This window comes from Zingiber officinale, chromosome 6A, assembly GCF_018446385.1.
Source record: "Zingiber officinale cultivar Zhangliang chromosome 6A, Zo_v1.1, whole genome shotgun sequence".
Lineage (NCBI taxonomy): Eukaryota > Viridiplantae > Streptophyta > Magnoliopsida > Zingiberales > Zingiberaceae > Zingiber > Zingiber officinale.
In genome coordinates, this window is record NC_055997.1 from 7,257,938 (window position 1) to 7,274,337 (window position 16,400).

Consider the following 16,400-nt stretch of genomic DNA (forward strand, 5'->3'; position numbering starts at 1 on the left):
AATTTTCACACGTATCTTGAGAAAAAAAAATCTCTATCCTCCATCAACTGGACATCGATCTTCGTGAATCTATATCTATATCTATATGTGGATACTTCCAAATGGTTTATTGGAATGCATGTTTTGAGATAATTCGTGAACAGTTGTTGTCACATGAACAGTTCGTTCACGTGATCTCAGGCACCGAAGCAATAAATTAATAGATTTGGTGTCAGATTTAGCTCTAATGTCTCTCATTCCTAGGACCATCGTAATCTCGGTTTAGATCTGCATGTGGACAGTAAGCTGTACTCAAAGAACGCATTAGCAGGGAACACTTTTTCGTCTTGGCTTGAGTTTTCTGATTTCAGATTTCAATAATAAGCTTCCTAAGAATTTTGATCCCTGTTCTTGTTATTGTCATAGTTAATCTTTCACTGAATACATACAAATGGAGAAAAATTGTAGTAAATATATTATTTTGACAGCTGCCAGTTTTGCAGCATGCATAGGGGCATACATGGAAGGGAAGGATGGCGGTGGAGGCCGCACTGGACTTGAAGGACGAGGTTGGGAAAGCCAAGCCTCTGTTGGCCGCCTCCTCCTCCTCCTCCTCCCTCTCTCTCTCTCTTTTCTCTCTCTACTTCTTCTCCTTTCCCTTTCCAAATCGGAGGAGAAGAGGAGCAGCATAGGGCGAGAATAAAGCGAAGGGCGAAGCGGTGGGATGCAGCGGCGCAGGTCGACGCCGACCGCCCTCTCGACTTTCTGGTGGACTCTAATGTGCGCCATAGGAGCTATCGCCGTCGCCGCCCTCGTGGTAGTACACGTTGTCCTTCTCCCTTCCGCCATCGCCCCCGACGCCTTCAAGCTCCCCCAGGCATCTCCCTCTCTCTCGCCCCCTCCATTTCCTTTCCTGCTGTTCCTGGTCTTTTGTACCGGTAGTTTTTCTTCCATTTTCTTTTTTATTCACTTTTGAAACCTCAAGATGTGAAATTTTTCGTGGTTTCTCTAGATGATTTGTCGTCTGTGCTCATTCTTGAGGCATGCATGAAAAAAAAATCGATTTTGGGGCTTGGATTTGTTGCGTTCTACAAATGCTCGCACACACCGTGTGATATAGCTCGATTTGTTTTGTTGTTTAGCAACGTGAGATTGGATACCGGCGAAACACGAACGAGCTCAGGTGGATGCGGGAGATCGCACCGCCCCAACTTCCCAAGCTTCCCATTTCTGCACAAAAGGTGATTCCGCCCTATTTTTTTGAAACGTCAATTAACAGCTTGATTACTGTTTGTCTTTTTGTGGGAGGGCATTTCTTATGGTTTCTTATTGCCGTCGCTTTCATTTATTTTTTCTCTCGCCCTCTTCATAGTTCATACACTGCACTCTTCAGGTGGGCAACTCGAAAGGAGATTTTGAGTTTGCCAAGCTGTGGAAGTCACCTTCGAATCGTAACTTTATGCACTGTGTGACACCCAACTCATCATATTTGCGTAAGGGATCCTCATCAGCGTCGATTTTGATTTGGTTGTTTGATTACTGCTTGTTTTCTGTAATTCTAACATTTAGGTATATATTTTTCAGCTCCTTCGAGTTCAAGAGGCTTCTTGCTAGTTCATGCAAATGGTGGGTTAAACCAAATGCGTGCTGGGGTATGGAGTGCTCTCTCTCTCTCTCTCTCACACACACACACACAGACGTACTTTTTTTTCATGTATGTTGTATTGTAGGCTTCATCTTTACAAAATTAAGCTAAATCATATAAAACTTAGGCCACAAACAATAACTACGATACAATCAAAGAAATCCATCTTCTTACTTAGACTCAACTTGAGAAGGAAAGGAAACATCCAAGAGAGAAACCACCTAATAATTACATCAAGATCAAAGAAATCCATCTTTTTCTTGATATCAAAGAATTTTAGATGGGTACCAAGTTTTAATTCTGAAAGCATCACTTGATGACTTGCCTCAAGCTTAATGGACATAGTAGATCTAGAATTTGATGTTACCTTAGTACCCAAAGAGATAGTAGTTGGAACCCTCACCTTATTTGTCACTCTTCTCTTGAGATCAATTAACCTTCTTTGGAAAATTCAACATTCTACAAACTTTAGGCCTGGTTCATAATTGTCAAATGCTTGCCTCTACCTTATGAACTAAAAGAACTAACTTAACAATCTTTACAAGGAACCAAGAATGTGAGATTCCTGTCTGCAAATTGACTAGTTTTTTTATAGCAATACTACTAAATATATCTACTAGTAAGTGCCCTTTTGTATTTAAGAGTATCATGCTCATCATCCTGTTAATATGATATTCTTTGTCTTATTTTTTTCACCAACTGAGAGTTTGTTGTGCATAGTTGGGTGGTACCTATTGAAGTTAGAAAAATTACATTGAGTTGCGAATACTAGAAGTACATGTCAGTGAACCTCGTGAACTATGATAATACAATATATGAGAACCTTGAAAATTCCTTATATACTACACTAAGAAACATCATGTTCCTTCCACTGACCCATTTCATACTGTGAGAAAAAAATGATTCCATTTCCATTAATTTGACTTACCAACTCACTTGTACATTAGCCTAAGTTTTCAATATTAGAGGATTTGTTATCTTGGCATTCGGGCCTTTTTTTTGTTGAGTTTCCAGAAGTAGCATTTCTTCGGTCTTAATGTTAACAGTCCTATTAGAGATGACAATGAGATGATATTATCTGGTAATAGTGACTAGCCAACCATTTAAAACGGGTTTGGGTACCCATTAAACAAGTTTGGATTGAGTTTGCATAAAATAATAGATACATGGCGATGACACAAGATTGGTTTGAGTTTCAAGACTCAGCTAACTGGTATTCAATCAAATTTAATTATTTTACAATGATTATATGAATATAAATACTTGATCTTGCATTCTATTTATTGCATACCATGGTTGAGTTGAATTTGGGTGGGGTACCTGATCCATTTAGTCATATATGGGTACCATTTTGGCATTATGGAACAGGTATGGACAGAGAAATATAACCCGTGATGGATATGAGATGAGTGGGTATTGTTTCAAACAGGTATGGGATGAACAGAACAAATTTGTCTAGTTACCCTTTCCATTACCACCAGTTACTCCTACCTTCAGTATTGTAATTTGCAAACATAGAGAGTAGAATTGGCATAATATTTTTCTGTCTTATGGTAACTTGCAAGTTTCCTTATCTATCTGAATGGATGACTTGTAATACAAATGATGATGAGGCAATTGTTATTGTTCATGAAATACAACACCACCTTCAAGAGTTGAGTTTTCTATTGGTGGATGGTAATGATGCAAATAAAATAAATCTCTTTTAATAACATGGTCCAATAAGGTAGATTGTTCATCCACAAAAGATCTAAGTATAATCTATTTTATTTGTACTTTGTTTAAAATGCAATTATCTTCAGGAAACTTAGTCTACTTTGCCTAGGTTTTTTAAGACCATGAATTAAAAGCCTATGAAAGTTACACTTGTCCCTCGAATTGAATGAATAGGATGATAATACAAAGATAAGTTTTCATATTTCTCCTCTACGTGGCATTACTAACTGACATATGTATCTCTGTAAGATTGTTGTCTAAGGCACATGGATCTTTTTCGTGTTTTCTTATTGTCTTATGTAGTCTTTGCAAGCGGCAAGTAGATATTGTGAGTTATGATATGTTGAGATGTTATAGACTTTTAACTTATGCCTTAAATGTGTTGAAATTGATCTAATTGAATGTGGTGCATTGTTAAATTGATTATAGGTAGCTTTTAAATAAAGAGTTCATATTATTGACAATACATGAGATTAACGTGCTGTTTGAAGCAGCAGTAGCACTAAAATACCTAATGGAATAAGCAGACTCATACGTAACGAAAAGGGAAAAAAAAAAAAAGGTCATGTCACAAAATTGTTATAAACCTTGTGGATGTTTACTAAAATAGACCATACCTACTGATACAAAATTCAGACTGGGAAGCTGTTTGAGGTTACAATATCTTGGATAAAAGGTCTAACAGACTCATTCTTCCTAGTCCACCTTACCATGCATTCATTTACATCTGTTATGATAGTGCTCAAGACTGAGTAAATCAACAAAAATATAATCTTTGTTTGTTTAGTGTGTTTAGCTTACAAATACTGCAAAATTAATATAAAAATTGGTGTCTTCCTTAAAAGCATTATTTTCTGGTTTTTTCTTGAAAATTATAGTACAGATTTGAGTATCATGAGGAAAGCCATATTGTTTTGCTAAGTCAATAGTAGTTTGTTTTAAGTTGCTTCAGTGCCAAATTCATCAATATTTACAGGTTCTAGTAAGCCTACAATATGAATGAATAACTAAATGGATCAAGATTATCCAAACTTGCAGTCAGCACGATAAATTTCTGATTCTTTCAATCTTAAATTAACTGCAAGACACCTGGATGCCTAAAATGCTCTTGTTACTGCAGATCCAGAATTTAAGTTGCATTGCAGTCACAGAATAAATTTCATATATCCTAGGATCATACTTACATAAATACAATCTTGGCAATTGTTTATCTCTTCTTCATGATTGATGGGCATCTTAGCTACTTTTGTTTGTAAGAGAAATAACATTGTTTAAACTAGCTCTCATTCATAAGCTAATTTTTCATACCATTGTTTTTATTCATATGGGTTAAAAAATCATGTGTATTGTGATGCTAATGGCAGATAAGTGACATGGTAGCAGTGGCACGATTAATTGATGCAACACTTGTTATTCCTCGGCTTGATAAGAGATCATTTTGGCACGATTCTAGGTATAAATGCTTAAATTTTATTCTTATTCTTTTTATTTCGAGCAGGGTATACTTTCTGAATAAGGTTTGTGGGTAACTCACACACAATAATTGTGCTATTGTGTCTCTGGTATATGTTGTTACAGCTACTGTAAGCCTCTGCATAAGTTTTTGGGACAATGCCATGTCCAATATGTCATGATAGTCAGTTCACGAATTATATTTTACGCAGTGCTCTTTCTCTATTCAGTTTACATTGTGAATTCTCGTATGCATGTGCTTTCTAATCCTTTCAGTAAATATGTCAGCAATTTCTCTGATGTCTGATGATTTAGCATCTTGTCCACACCATTTGATTCCAAAATATTGATGTTTTATCTCTTCTGCAACACTTGGCAGTTCATGTATACAAACATACTACATACATATACATATATAGTGTTCTCTGATACTTATCATGATCATGTTCCAGCAATTTCTCTGATGTTTTTGATGAAGAGCACTTTATCCATGCTCTGGCCAATGATGTAAAAGTTGTAAAGAAACTACCAAAAAAGTTGAGAATGACCACAAATGCAGTAGTACACTTCCGAAGCTGGTCAGGGCTGGACTACTATCAAAGTGAGATATCACCTATGTGGAATAATCATCAGGTACACCTGCTTCAATTAGAAGTTCATCTTACACCCTTCTATGATTAGCAGTTATAGATGGTAATATTTCTAATGCATCAGGTTATAAAAGCTGCTAAGTCAGATTCACGTCTTGCAAACAATAACCTTCCTGCTGATATACAAAAACTTCGCTGCCGTGCTTTCTTTCAGGCCCTCAGATTTGCTCCAAAAATTGAAGCACTAGGAAAAGTACTTACCCTTTTTCTCTAAGTTTCTTACTATATAATGGTCATGATTCAACATAATATGTTTTTTCTTTTTCAACTGCAGTTATTGGTGGAGAGGATGAGATTTTATGGTCCATTTATTGCGTTGCACCTTCGTTACGAGAAGGACATGCTTGCTTTTAGTGGGTGCACATATGGCTTGTCACCTGTTGAATCTGATGAATTAGCAAGAATCAGGTATCCTTTTGATGTTTTTACAGGTTGCTTGTTTTGAATTTCTTTGAAGTTCAACAGTGCTCTCTATTTTGCAGAGAAAATGTTTCATATTGGAAGATTAAAGACATTGTTTCCCAAGACCAAAGGGCGAAAGGGTACTGCCCGCTGACTCCAAAGGAGGTTGCAATTTTTATTTCTTCTCTTGGATATCCACCAAATACTCCGATATATATTGCAGCAGGGTCAATATATGGAGGCAATTCTCATTTGGCTCATTTGAAATCCCACTTTCCTATTTTGTTGAGCAAGGTATGGAATTCATAGATGCGATGTTCAAGTGGCAGGTTATTGAACTCTTGTTTCTATCATTTTCTGAGGAAACTTGCTCCGATTTAACATTATTTTGTTCAATAACATTCTGAATCTTTTTTTTTTGTCTCTTGAACATCACAACTATGTACAACTTGTCCTTGACAATTCTAAAAGTGCTTTGAAATTGCTTTGGCACTTAGTTTAAGGGAAATTCAAACTTGAAGTAGGTCTACATTACTCTTTAGTGAGAGCATGTTCTGGTGCACCTGAATCAAAGTATTATCTGCTCGTTTGACTAAATGAGGATACTCTAAGTTTTGGATGTGTGAGGTTCTCATAATCTCTTTTATCTTTTAACAAAAGTTGCAATAAAAGCTAGAAATTTCTTGGAGCCTTAGAGCCTTGTTGAGCCTTCAGGTTTCTAGTGAGACACTCATGCTCCAAGGCTGCTCGTTTGACTAAATGAAGGGGAGCCTTGGTACAACGGTAAAGTTGTTGCCTTGTGACCAAAAAGTCACGGGTTCGAATTCTGGAAACAGCCTCTTACAAAAAGCAGGGTAAGGTTGCGTATAATGGATCCTTCCCCGGGACCCCGCATGACGGGAGCTTCGTGCATCGGACTGTTTTTTTTTTTTAACAAAAGTTGCAATAAAAGCTAGAAATATCTCGGAGCCTTGGAGCCTTGTTGAGCCTTCAGGTTCCTTGTTAATATGGGGTGAATGGCCCTCTCATTAATGCCTTTCGATATATAGTATGAGATGATAGATTTAGTGTTTTGATGTGTTTCTACATTGATTTTATCAAAATTTCTAGCTCTCCTAACTTAGCCATTGTCTCATCTGATTCAGTCCTGGTTATGAACTACTTTTGCAGGAGAAGTTGGCATCAGCAGAAGAGCTCGAACCGTTTAGGCAATATGCCTCACAAATGGCAGCACTAGACTACATAGTATCTCTAGAAAGCGATGTTTTTATCCCGTCATATTCTGGGAATATGGCAAGGGCAGTCGAGGGTCACCGTCGCTTCCTTGGGCACAGGAAAACAATTAATCCCGACAGGTGACTTGCTATGAGCTCTTCTTCTTATCAAACTTGCAAAAGGCTATATTCTTTATTGAATCTTCGTCTACCATTGAGCATGCAGAAAAGCTCTAGTTCATTTGTTTGATAAGATCAATCGAGGAACTCTGAGAGAAGGCAGGAAGCTATCCAATATTATTAGTGAGATCCATAAAAGAAGGTAGGTGATCATGCAAGTTACATTTGTGTTTGAATTTCGATACATCTGCGGAACTTAATGTTTTGTCCTGGTATATTAGGCAAGGTTCTCCCCGCAAGCGGAAAGGACCTGCCACTGGCTCAAAAGGCGTAGAACGGTTTCGATCCGAAGAAGCATTTTACGAGAACCCTCTTCCTGACTGTTTATGTCAGCAACAACCCTGAGAATTGGCTGTCTAACTCGTGCATAGATAATTTGACTGCGGTCAGTGTTTTCGATGCCCACTAAATGGTGCCATCAGCTCATACTTCTGACTCCATAGAAAATTCAATACAATCCAGACATCCCACACGAGTTAGAATGCCAGCATGGTTAATGATTTTGCACAAGTTTGATCCTATAAGAACTCGACTTACAAGCGGATGTGACCCGTCCCGAGAGGTGAGATTGGGACATATTTAGTATGCTTGAAGATGAAGAGGAGGTAAACTACTACAAATGATGAAACAAAAGTATCAAAAGTTATTATGCAATACAGATTGCTGAACAATTATTCCCAGCATTACTCGAAGTGATCCTTGAGCTGTTACTTATTGCTGAATTAGTTTAGAACGTAGCTAAATCATAGCTTAGTTCTTGCGTAAGCTTTCATGATTGCAAGGCTTATAATGAGAATAATTTGATTGCATCTATGAAATGATAAAAATGGAAAGGCTTCTACTTTGTGTGCTCACTCAAAAAAAAAAAAAAAATCTGGGACTACCAGTTGGGAAGCTGTAACTGGGGATTGAATCGTGGATCAATCGATTGAACCGTGGATCTTTGGGTGATAACTGCATTTGCTTTACTTGATTGGCATATTGGATGTCTAGTTTACCAAGGTCTTGCCGATTTGTTCGTTTAGTCCAATAGATATGCCTTGTTTGCATGTTCTATCTGTTTACGATACAACAGGATGTACAAGCTCATCGAGCTCATTTGATCTGTCTAACCCACCATACTCAGCCATCACTAGAGATCTATCTAGTCCACTGGACCTGTTGTTTGAATTAATATATTTGTATATAGGAGAGAAAATGATCCATTTCTCTGCGTAGCCTCAGAACAAAGATCAAACTCGTAGAATATCAACATGATGATCAATCCCTTTGCCTGTGATTTAAACCTTAAATAAATACCATTTGACTCGTAATGGCCTGCATGGACCTCTCGTTTAAGGTGGTTGCTGAAGCTTACCAAATTCTGTGAAATAATTTTTCAAAAAGCAAACTAAAAGGGAAATAATTCAACTAGCTGCAAAAGCCTCTAGTATGAGTAAAGCATTCTAGACATACTGATGTGGCGGATATAGGTAGCTTATACGTGGCGTCGTCGATCAGTCAGAAGTCAAGGCAGACCTAAGGCAAGTCAGACTCCCTCAACTTGGGTACACCTGACTCTCTTAGCTCGGTCACGTCTGACTCATTCAGCTCGGCTATGTCTAACTCTCTCAGCTTGGCCAAGCTCGACTCATTCAGCTCGGGCACGCCTAGCTCCCTTAGCTCTACCACACCCTAGCTCCCTCAGCTCGGGCACGCCTAGCTCCCTTAGCTTAGGCATCCCTAGCTCCCTCAGCTCGGGCACCATGATAAGTGGAGGACATGGAACGACTGGGGAGGATGGATGAAAGTATGTGGACCCACTTGGTAGTCTCACACCGTCAATATGAGGGTTTTGCCTCTTGAGGAAAAAAGGTATAAATGGAAACCCGTTTTGGTGGGCACAAGTACATGCACATTATGCACATCGGAATCTTACTTTCTATCTGACCGATAGATATACCTAGTTTGGTAGTCTCATGCCGGTTTGTTCGTCTAGTCCAATAGATATATGCCTTGTTTGCATGTTCTATCTGTTTACGATACAACAGGATGTGTAAAGCATTCTAGACATACTGATGTGGCGGATATAGGTAGCTTATACGTGGCGTCATCGATCAGTCAGAAGTCAAGGTCTGATCAATCAGAAGTCAAGGCAGACCTTATGCAAGTCAGACTCTCTCAACTTGGGCACACCTGACTCTCTCAGCTCTATCACGTCTGACTCATTCAGCTCGGCTATGTCTAACTCTCTCAGCTCGGCCAAGCTCGACTCATTCAGCTCGGGCACGCCTAGCTCCCTTAGCTCGGCCACACCCAATTCACTTAGCTCGGCCACACCCAATTCACTCAGCTTAGGCATGCCTAGCTCCCTCAGCTCGGGCACCATGATAAGTGGAGGGCATGGAACAACTGGGAGGATGGATGCGCCTAGCTCCCTTAGCTCGGCCACACCCAATTCACTTAGCTCGGCCACACCCAATTCACTCAGCTTAGGCATGCCTAGCTCCCTCAGCTCGGGCACCATGATAAGTGGAGGGCATGGAACAACTGGGAGGATGGATGAAAGTATGTGCACCCACTTGGTAGTCTCACACCCTCAATATGAGGTTTATGCCTCTTGAGGAAAAAAAGGTATAAATGGAAACCCGCTTTGATGGGCGCAAGTACATGCACATGCTTTGATGGGCGCAAGTACATGCACATTACGCACATCGGAATCTTACTTTCTATATTTTTTTTACTCCAAACATCTCATTATGCTAATTTGAGTGTCGGAGTGATCGTGAGAAGGTTTGCCTTGGCACCCAGTCTAACCTCTTGTTGAATGTTTCAAATCTCCCAGCTGTTTGTTTAGCCATCTGACCATCAAGATTCCTCTCCACAGCAGTTATTCTTCGATGACTCGCCCGTTAACGATCGAGCACATACAATCACCAATATAAACGAATTAAACGGCTAAATAAAGCATTCTGGAACATCAACTTATGGCTTTGCTTAATAAAACTCCAATTTGTCGTCTTTCTTGAATGTCACCCCTCACATCCATGATCCACCCCATATTATGCACTGGATTAAAAACAACAATTATTTTAACAAATTACATAGAGACGATCGCAATCTTATCACGAACATTAGCAACCTAAATCCAAAACTCTGCTGCAAAACTGCAATCCAAAGAGGAAAAGGAATGCTAAAGAAAAGAAAGTAACCAATCCAACCAAACATTATGCGAAAGCCAACCTTAAGGAGAGGTCTACTAGTTTCCCTGCTCATAGAAACAGGGGAGTCTCCTGATCATTGATGCATCGAGCAAAATGGAAACGGTGCAAGATCACACTGATTGCGGAAAGCTGAGCTCTTTGGTGCTTTCAGTTTTCAAGGTATTACCATATGAATCTGTATTAGTAACCTCACCAATCTTCCAAATTTCTGATGGTCAACTGAAAAATTTATCTCTGGTTATGGATGACTGAAAGAAACAAGCTTTTCTTATGATCTGAATTGTACAACAACACATGAAATGTCATCTTTGCTGTCTCTAGTCAATGCCTCGGTGGTCAATTGTCTTGCCGCGGATTGTGGATCCTTAAACCTTTTGGCAATCGCGACTGCCTCTTCATTGCTCATGACCTAAATCAAATGTGTTACAAAAAATAAACACATATATGACATTACTAGTTTTAGAGTTGAAGAAGAAACCTTCCATATACCATCACTAGCAAGGATGAGTAGCTCTGTTTCTGATGTAATGTTTAAACAACAAATATCAGGATCGGACCGTAAATGTGATTTCAAACTCTTGTCTCCAAAAGCACGCGACACAGCTAACTGGCCATTAACCCTTGGGACGTCACCTGACATAATGAAAAGAAGAATAATCATCTGAGCTTGTAAGAGATTAAGACTAAATATAGTCTGAAGCAGCAAGTTGCTCAATGTTTAGACTACTGTTGCATGAGATTTCACCGAATTGTTCGATGTTGAGGCTTTATTGAAGCAATCCTATATATACAATAATTTGATGATTATACTAGTTTCCTAAATAGTTGTTGCAAGTCTGAAATCATGAAACTGTGACTGTTGAAACCAACTCCCCCACTTTTTTGATGCTTTAAGTAGACTAATTAGTCAATCAGATCAACAATGTTTTTGATCTACTAATCTGAACCTTTGGCTGGAAATAAGAGGATGTAGGAAATAAGAAGGTCACTCCTATCCTACTCATAATCGAAGGATCATCGTATATACCAATTACTGAGAATCGAAACAATAATGCAACAGGCTGGAGGAGGAAAGCAGGTTACCAATCACAAATCAATAATCTAAACATTAAGCATATAGAGTGGGAGTAGAAGGTACCTGGCATGTTCGATACGAAACCTCCTCTATTCTCAATGCTTCCACGCTCAGTGTTGGGATCATGATCAACTGTCATTTGTAACACTTGTTGACCTTTTGCAAGAACTGCTCTCGAGTCACCGATATTAGCTATGCATAACTTTGTGCCATTGATGAGGATTGCAGTAACAGAAGTTGATCCGCCTCGACCAAGATCAGGACTGTGTGAAAGAATTGCCCTATCGGTCTTTTGGTAGGCTTCTGAAATAGCTACATCTGGATTCGTCCAAAATTCTTCCTATAGTTTTTTTGGGGAAAAAACTTAAGTATACATGATCTACAACTACATGTCCAAATCAAACAAACAAACAAAAATGACAGTGATGCACCTCTTTCAAAATGTTTGAAAATAGATGCTTTTGTAAATAGGCAGGTACATTATTCCCCAAGTGGCCATCGAATATAGCAAATAGACCAAGTTCCTGTCCTCTCATATGAATGAACTTAGCAACATGATAATCTTCCATAGGATGGTTTGTTTTCCCCTTAACAAGGCTAAATCCATAACTGATTTTTGCGCGGCTATTAGAGCTTCTCCCTTTACCAGCATCAGCTGAAGAACCTGCAAACTACACGAAGAAACTTTAAGCCTAAAGGATCTAAATTGATAGGCTTTTCAGTACAACCGAGCTGCAGCTTATAACGAAAAGACTGATTATTTTCTAACCCAAAAGGATGCTAAGAAAGAAACATGAAGGATATAGATATGGATAGCTCAACTAGGCTTGATATCCATGAGGTAGGAGCTTGAGCAAACTGTATCTTGAATTGATTCAAACTACACAAAAAAGTGTTGAACTGATTCAGAGATTGGAGTATATCACTTATGCAAATTGTATAAGAGTGTGATGTATCTCACGATCTTCACCCAACATAATTTAGCAGATGCAGTAATTAAGGAACAGGTATGTTTTGAATCTAGTGAAGTAGCACTGGAAGATGGTGAAATGGGTTGTGAGATAGCTACAAGGCCTGAAGGTGCTCAATTGAACTATGTATAATCATATTATTATGCAGACAGAGAAATGTTTTGAGTTTCTTTCTGTCACTAATTTTTACAAACAATAACCAAAGGGGATCGGAGTGATTCAAGAGAAGTAAACCCTCGAATCGAAAATAGACAAGATTAAACAAAGGGAAACATATCAAAAAAGAGGCGAGAAGCAAACTATTATCGTCCGAACAGGACAGAAACCGAAGTGATCGAAGGAAGGAAGAAAGACAAGTAAAAAACTCAAGGTAGAGAGGTCAAGGTCCAAATCCCTCACCCTAGAGGAAGAACCTCTGAAGCAGCATAACCAGCCCATCAAAATCCCCAAATCAACGCCGATCTTCCCCCGATCAAAGATTCGATTTTGCCTCAAGGAACCGGCTCCCTGCGCCGTGGAAGCGCGGCAAGCTCGAATCTTGACGACAGATTCGATCACGGCGGCGAGAAACTGAAGAAGAGGCGATGTGTTGGAGGAGAGCGACGCACTGAACAGCAGCAGCCTAGCCTCTGAGGGGGCCGACCTTGGAAGAAAACGAAGGGGACATTAAAGCACGCCGAGAAACGATGATGACGAGCGTTGAAAAACGGAAAGAAGATTTTAATTAATTAATTATTTATTTTCAGGTGGAAGTGTGAGACTTCGATCGAGATTCATGGCGCATGCCGGTCAACCTGACAAAGCAGCTGGAAACATTTGACTTGTGGTTTCACGAACTCGACAAAAGCGTATTTGGGTGGAGGCAGTTCAACTACGACAAACGTCAAAAATATATATTTATAGTATTATATTATGTATAATATAATTAAGAATCTATCCCTTTATTAATTAAAGTCTAAAATAAAAATAATATTATATCGAAAATAATTCTAAAATTTATTAATAATTTTTACTAATGTATCAATAATGATTTAGAGTTTGAGACTCAACTATTATTAAGAATTATTTTCATTAATCAATTAAAAATTTAAAATTCTATTTAGTTTCATATCTTAGAATTGACAACAATATAGATAGAGAAATTTCTATAAATATTTTAGATCAATGTTAAAAAGTATATTATTCTCTTTTTGACTAAAATCAACTATAATATTAAATTAATTTTTTATAAGTATTTAACAAGGCAGAGCCATCAAATCTAGGTATCTCAATTTTTTTTTAAAATCAATATTTTTCATAAAGAGTATTACTATATACCCCTTTTAAGCTTGAATATTATAACCTAAGAAAAAAGCCTGAACTCTAAAGAGAATATAATATACTCTATAAGATCTAAATTTGTTAATCTTAAATATTATAAACAAAAAAGGGAACCTGAACTTGAACCCTAAATATATATATTATATTCCAAAAAATAAATAAAAAATTTAAAAAAATAAAAGATTGAGGTGCCTGAATTTGATGAGGCACCTCAAGAATATTAAAAAAAAAAATTCTCAAAACGCCTCCATATCCGTGGGGCCGACATTAGGGGCCGCTAAGATAGCAGATCTACCTTTATGATGGATTGTACGCTGTGTGTCTACACACGCTGTAGTGACTCAGGTGTTTGGATTCAAATTTTTTTTTAAATCAACATTTTCTTAAGAAGGAACATTATATCTCGTGAGCATCTAAAATTTTTAATTTTACATATTATAATCCAAGAGGGAAAATCTTATTAGTTTAAATTTATTATAACCCAATTTCTAAATCCTAAAATTTTAAATCCTAAATACATATAATATATCTCGTGAGTATGTAAAATTTTTTATTTTGAGCACTATAATCCAAGAAAAAAATTCAAATCCTATAAGAAAAATTTTATTGATTCAAATCCAACTCCTAAATTTTAATATCTTGAATCCTAAATATATATAATATATCCTAAAATTAAAAAAAAAAATTAATGAATCTAAGTGTCTAGATAGTAGTCCAAACATCTAGACTACTGTTGCACACGGGCGTACGACAAATGGTCCATAGCAAATAGCAAATAGCAAATAACAGGTTGAATATATATATATATATATATATAGAGAAATGTTCTCCTGCGGTGCATATATTTTATATCTTGTGCGCCCGCACAGTATGTGACTGCGCGCGCAGGATTCAACTGTTTTAGTTTTTTTTTATTTGTTTTTGTTTTTTTAATTATTTGTTTTTAATTTTTGAATTAAAAAAATAATTAAAATATTTTTTAAAAATTTTATTTTTAAGGTTCAAGTTTTGGGTTATAGTATCAAAGTTTTTTTTTTTTTTTAGATTTGATCTCTAGGGTTTTTAAGCTTTGGGTTATAGTATCAAAGCTATTTAGGATTCAAGCTTTGGGTTATAATATCAAAGTCATTTTTTTTAGATTTTACCTCTAGGGTTCAAGTTTTAGGTTATAGTATAAAAACTATTTTGTTTTTTAGTTTTTACCTCTGTGGTTCAAGTTTCCCAATTAGATTATAGCGTTTGGTTTTTTAAAAAAATTAAAATAAAATTAATTTAAATATTTTATTGAGTATTGTAATATGTTGAGAGGATATATTAATGTATTAAAAATTTATATAAGGTAATGTTAATTTTTTTAATTTAAAATATTAAAAAATAAAAAAAATTAAAAAAAACAAAGCTTTATCTCTTGCACGACGCGCACAGTCGTGCACTGTATATATATACTGCTTAAATTTTAAACCGAAATCTTCTTAATACACATATCATATCATGTAAGTACCTAATTTTTTTTTATTTTGAATTCTATAATTTAAGAGAGAAGTTTGAACCCTAAACAAAATTTTATTAACTTATACCTATTATAATTTAATTTCTAAATTCTAAAATCTTAAATCCTAAATATATATAATATATTTATGAGCATCTAAAATTTTTAATTTTGAATACTATAATTTAAGAGGAAACATGAATCGGAAAAATTTATTACCTCAGATCTATTATAACCGGACTCTTAAATACTAAAATTTTAAATTTTAAAAACGTATAATATACTAAAAAAATACACAGATAAATCCAAGAGCCTGGATTAATTCCAGGGGTTAGGATGGTTTCTCTAAATTTGACTTTTAATATATTTATTTATTTGTTTATTAGAGCAGTTAAATTTTTTCTAATAAAAAAATACTTTATAATAAAATAAATATGTTCGTAAATCAATTATATGAATTTGGTGCAGTTAAATACTTTGAAAAATATTTAATGACTCATTAAAATTATAAAAAAATAACATATATGTACCTCTTGGAGAATTATTATATATAGATAATTAGTTGTGCAACGCCGGATAAAAAATTAAAATTATCTGTTAAATTTAGTTTGGATGATAAAAAATTTAAATTTATCGGTAAAATTTAACTTTGGTCACTGAATTTTTAAAATTATCGGCAACATATAATTTTGACCAATCTGAGCGACAATTAAAAAATTAAAATTATTAGCTAAATCTAACTCTATCCAATAAAAAATATTAAACATTGTTGGTTAAACTTAACTTTGACTGATAATTATATTTATCAGCAAAAATTCATTTTATCTTGTAATATAAAATTTTAATCGTCTTAGATAAAAAAATCGAGAAAAATATATTTTTTAATGTCACTAGCTCAAGGTATTTATAAAAATTTATCCATATTGTCAATCTTAAAATGTAAAACTAAAGATATTATAATTTTTTTATATAAAATAATTTTAAAAAAATTAATAATAAATTTTAAAATTATTTTCAGTATGAAAAGAAAAAAAAATTAATATAATTTTATTTTAACTTTATTAAAATTAGTTATTAAAATTTTTTGCTGGACACATTTGAATC

At 36.0% G+C, this 16,400-nt stretch overlaps 2 protein-coding genes across 8 annotated transcripts; one reads left to right on the forward strand and one right to left on the reverse strand.

Moving 5' to 3' along the window:
* Nucleotides 1-252: 252 nt before the first annotated feature.
* LOC121995696 (O-fucosyltransferase 7-like) lies at nt 253-8,003 on the forward strand. The gene is made up of 12 exons (XM_042549438.1): nt 253-856; nt 1,122-1,220; nt 1,373-1,472; nt 1,564-1,631; nt 4,705-4,793; nt 5,245-5,425; nt 5,507-5,635; nt 5,717-5,850; nt 5,925-6,138; nt 7,015-7,199; nt 7,285-7,380; nt 7,460-8,003. The coding sequence occupies exons 1-12, from the start codon at nt 704-706 to the stop codon at nt 7,581-7,583; spliced, it is 1,572 nt and encodes a 523-aa protein (XP_042405372.1). The 5' UTR covers nt 253-703; the 3' UTR covers nt 7,584-8,003.
* A 2,199-nt stretch (nt 8,004-10,202) lies between these two features.
* LOC121995697 (probable protein phosphatase 2C 10) lies at nt 10,203-13,191 on the reverse strand. Of its 7 annotated transcripts, none has more exons than XR_006115896.1 (6): nt 12,887-13,186; nt 11,948-12,187; nt 11,580-11,856; nt 10,920-11,074; nt 10,461-10,850; nt 10,203-10,286 (listed from the first exon to the last, which is right to left on the reverse strand). XR_006115896.1 is itself a non-coding variant. In XM_042549442.1 (6 exons), exons 3-6 carry the CDS (start codon nt 12,083-12,085, stop codon nt 10,710-10,712), a joined length of 711 nt encoding a protein of 236 aa, XP_042405376.1. In that variant the 5' UTR covers nt 12,086-12,187; nt 12,339-12,396; nt 12,887-13,184; the 3' UTR covers nt 10,287-10,709. The 7 variants fall into 7 exon arrangements, 5 of the variants coding, with proteins under 5 accessions (XP_042405376.1, XP_042405374.1, XP_042405373.1 ...); XR_006115895.1 differs by lacking the exon at nt 10,203-10,286 and adding an exon at nt 10,287-10,384; XM_042549442.1 differs by lacking the exon at nt 10,203-10,286 and adding an exon at nt 12,339-12,396 and having other exon boundaries at nt 10,287-10,850; nt 12,887-13,184.
* Between the last annotated feature and the right edge of the window lie 3,209 nt (nt 13,192-16,400).